The 1,947-nt window shown below is 54.7% G+C and overlaps 1 protein-coding gene across 1 annotated transcript in view; it reads left to right on the top strand.

Moving 5' to 3' along the window:
- The window catches only part of PKD1 (polycystic kidney disease 1 (autosomal dominant)), a gene marked incomplete at its 5' end in the record, with an annotated part of 100,363 nt that overhangs the window by 65,014 nt on the left and 33,402 nt on the right, over positions 1 to 1,947 (top strand). The window contains 2 exons of the mRNA XM_015415598.1: positions 440 to 692; positions 877 to 1,072. Of these exons, the coding sequence (XP_015271084.1) occupies positions 440 to 692; positions 877 to 1,072 (449 nt within the window). The remainder of the gene's footprint in view (positions 1 to 439; positions 693 to 876; positions 1,073 to 1,947) is intronic.

A 1,947-nucleotide genomic window follows, 5' to 3' on the forward strand; every position in this document is an offset into this window, starting at 1 on the left:
GTACGTAGGCAGCAGTGAACTACTTGCAGGCAATGTTCCCTCTAAACTGTGGAGTCCTGTGAGCAAAAATTCTACTTTGTGAGCTACTGGCATTAAAGTTGTGAGCGAGCGATTTGGCTCCTGCATAAGTTAGTTTGTTCTGGAGCCCCATCCTTCCTGAGCTAGGACAAAAATGTGTGAGCCGGAGGCTAAAAAAACTGTGAGCTAGCTCGCACTAACTCAGCTTAGAGGGAACACTGCTTGCAGGATGAGACTACCCCCCAGAAAATCTGGGGGGGTCGATGGCATAGCCTCTGTGCTTTGCCTACACTGAGTTAGTGATGCCACTTAGTATTCTAGGAACCACGCGCAAGGTTTGAGCCCCGCCAGCCTCGTCCATTGCGCCAACCACCCCTCCATCATCCCTGCTCCTTACCTCTTTGATCTCTCCCTCCCTCAGCACGGAGGACGCCGCGAGCGACTACTACTTGAACATCACCAACCATTTCCTCTGGTCCCCGGTGGAAGTGACGCTGGGCCTGTACAGCTCCCTGTGCCAGTACTTCAGCGAAGAGGAGGAGCGCTGGAAGACGGAAGGCATGGCTCCCTTGGAGGGGACCACCCCCAACCAGGCTGTGTGCCTAACCCAACACTTGACGGCTTTCGGCGCCAGCCTCTTCGTCCCGCCGCACTCCGTCCAGTTCATACGGCCCGTGAGTTGCAGTCGGGGTGTTCTCAAAGGGCCGGACTTGGGGGCTCCTCTGGAAGGCATTGGGGCATCTCGTACGCTCGCTGCGATTGCTTTGCTCTCGGCCAGCTGAGGAGTCTCACCCCCGGAGATGGCGATGGGTGCAAGAAAGGCAGGATAATCTTTCCGTGTCCCTTTCTCTCGCTCAGCCTCCAGGTCCGGGGCTGAACTACATAGTTCTGTTGACCTGCGCCATCTGCTTCGTGACGTACTCCGTGGCGGCCCTGATCGTGCACAAACTGGATCTGATCGACATTAACCGAGTGGGGGTGATCCCGTTCTGCGGGAAGAATGGGCTCTACAAGTACGAGATCCTCGTGAAAACCGGCTGGGGCAGCGGGTCAGGTTAGTAACCGGGGGAACCTGATCCAGTCTCAGATAAAAGGAGGATGATCGGGGGCCCGGAGACCAAGCCCTGAGAGGAAAGGCTGAGGGACTTGGTAATGTTTAGTCTGGAGAAGAGGAGGTGGAGGGGGGGGGACAGGATGGCTCTCTTGAAGTCTTTGAAGGGCTGCCACTTGGAGGAGGGCAGGGAGCTGTTCCTGTTGGAAGCAGAGGACTCACAATCATGGGTTTAAATTAAGGGCGGGAAGGTACCAGCTGGATATTAGGAACAATTTTTGTTATAGTAAGAGTTGTGCGACAGTGGAATCAGCTGCCTAGGGAGGTGGTGAGCTCCCCCTCTCTGGCAGTCTCTAAGCAGCGTCTGGACAAACCCTTGTCAGGGATGCTCTAGGCTGATCCTGCATTGAGCGGGGGGTTGGACTAGATGGCCCGTAGGGCCCCTTCCAGCTCTGTGATTCTAGGATTCTAAATGTGTGTGTATTCTCCAGCGGCCGGAGGGAAATCATGACATTCAAATTGATCATGAAGTTGGGCTAATATTTGGAGAGACGTATTCTCTCCAAAAAGCTGCGGTGGCTCAAGTGGTTAATACGCTGAATTGCAGGCTGTGGAAGGTCAGTAGTTCAGCAGTTCGAGACCCGAGTGTGCCGCATGATGGAGTGAGCTCCCGTCTCTAGTTCCAGCTCCTGCCAACCTAGCAGTTCGAAAGCAAGAAATTGCAAGTAGATAAATAGGTACCACTTCGGTGGGAAGGTAACAGCGTTCCGTGCGCCTTGGTGTTTAGTCATGCCGGCCACATGACCACGGAAATGTTTTCGGACAGCGCTGGCTCTTTGGCTTTGAAACGGAGATGGGCACCGCAACCCCAGAGTCGG

The sequence above is a fragment of the Gekko japonicus genome, unplaced genomic scaffold (genome assembly GCF_001447785.1).
Source record: "Gekko japonicus isolate JY-2015 unplaced genomic scaffold, Gekko_japonicus_V1.1 scaffold2547, whole genome shotgun sequence".
Lineage (NCBI taxonomy): Eukaryota > Metazoa > Chordata > Lepidosauria > Squamata > Gekkonidae > Gekko > Gekko japonicus.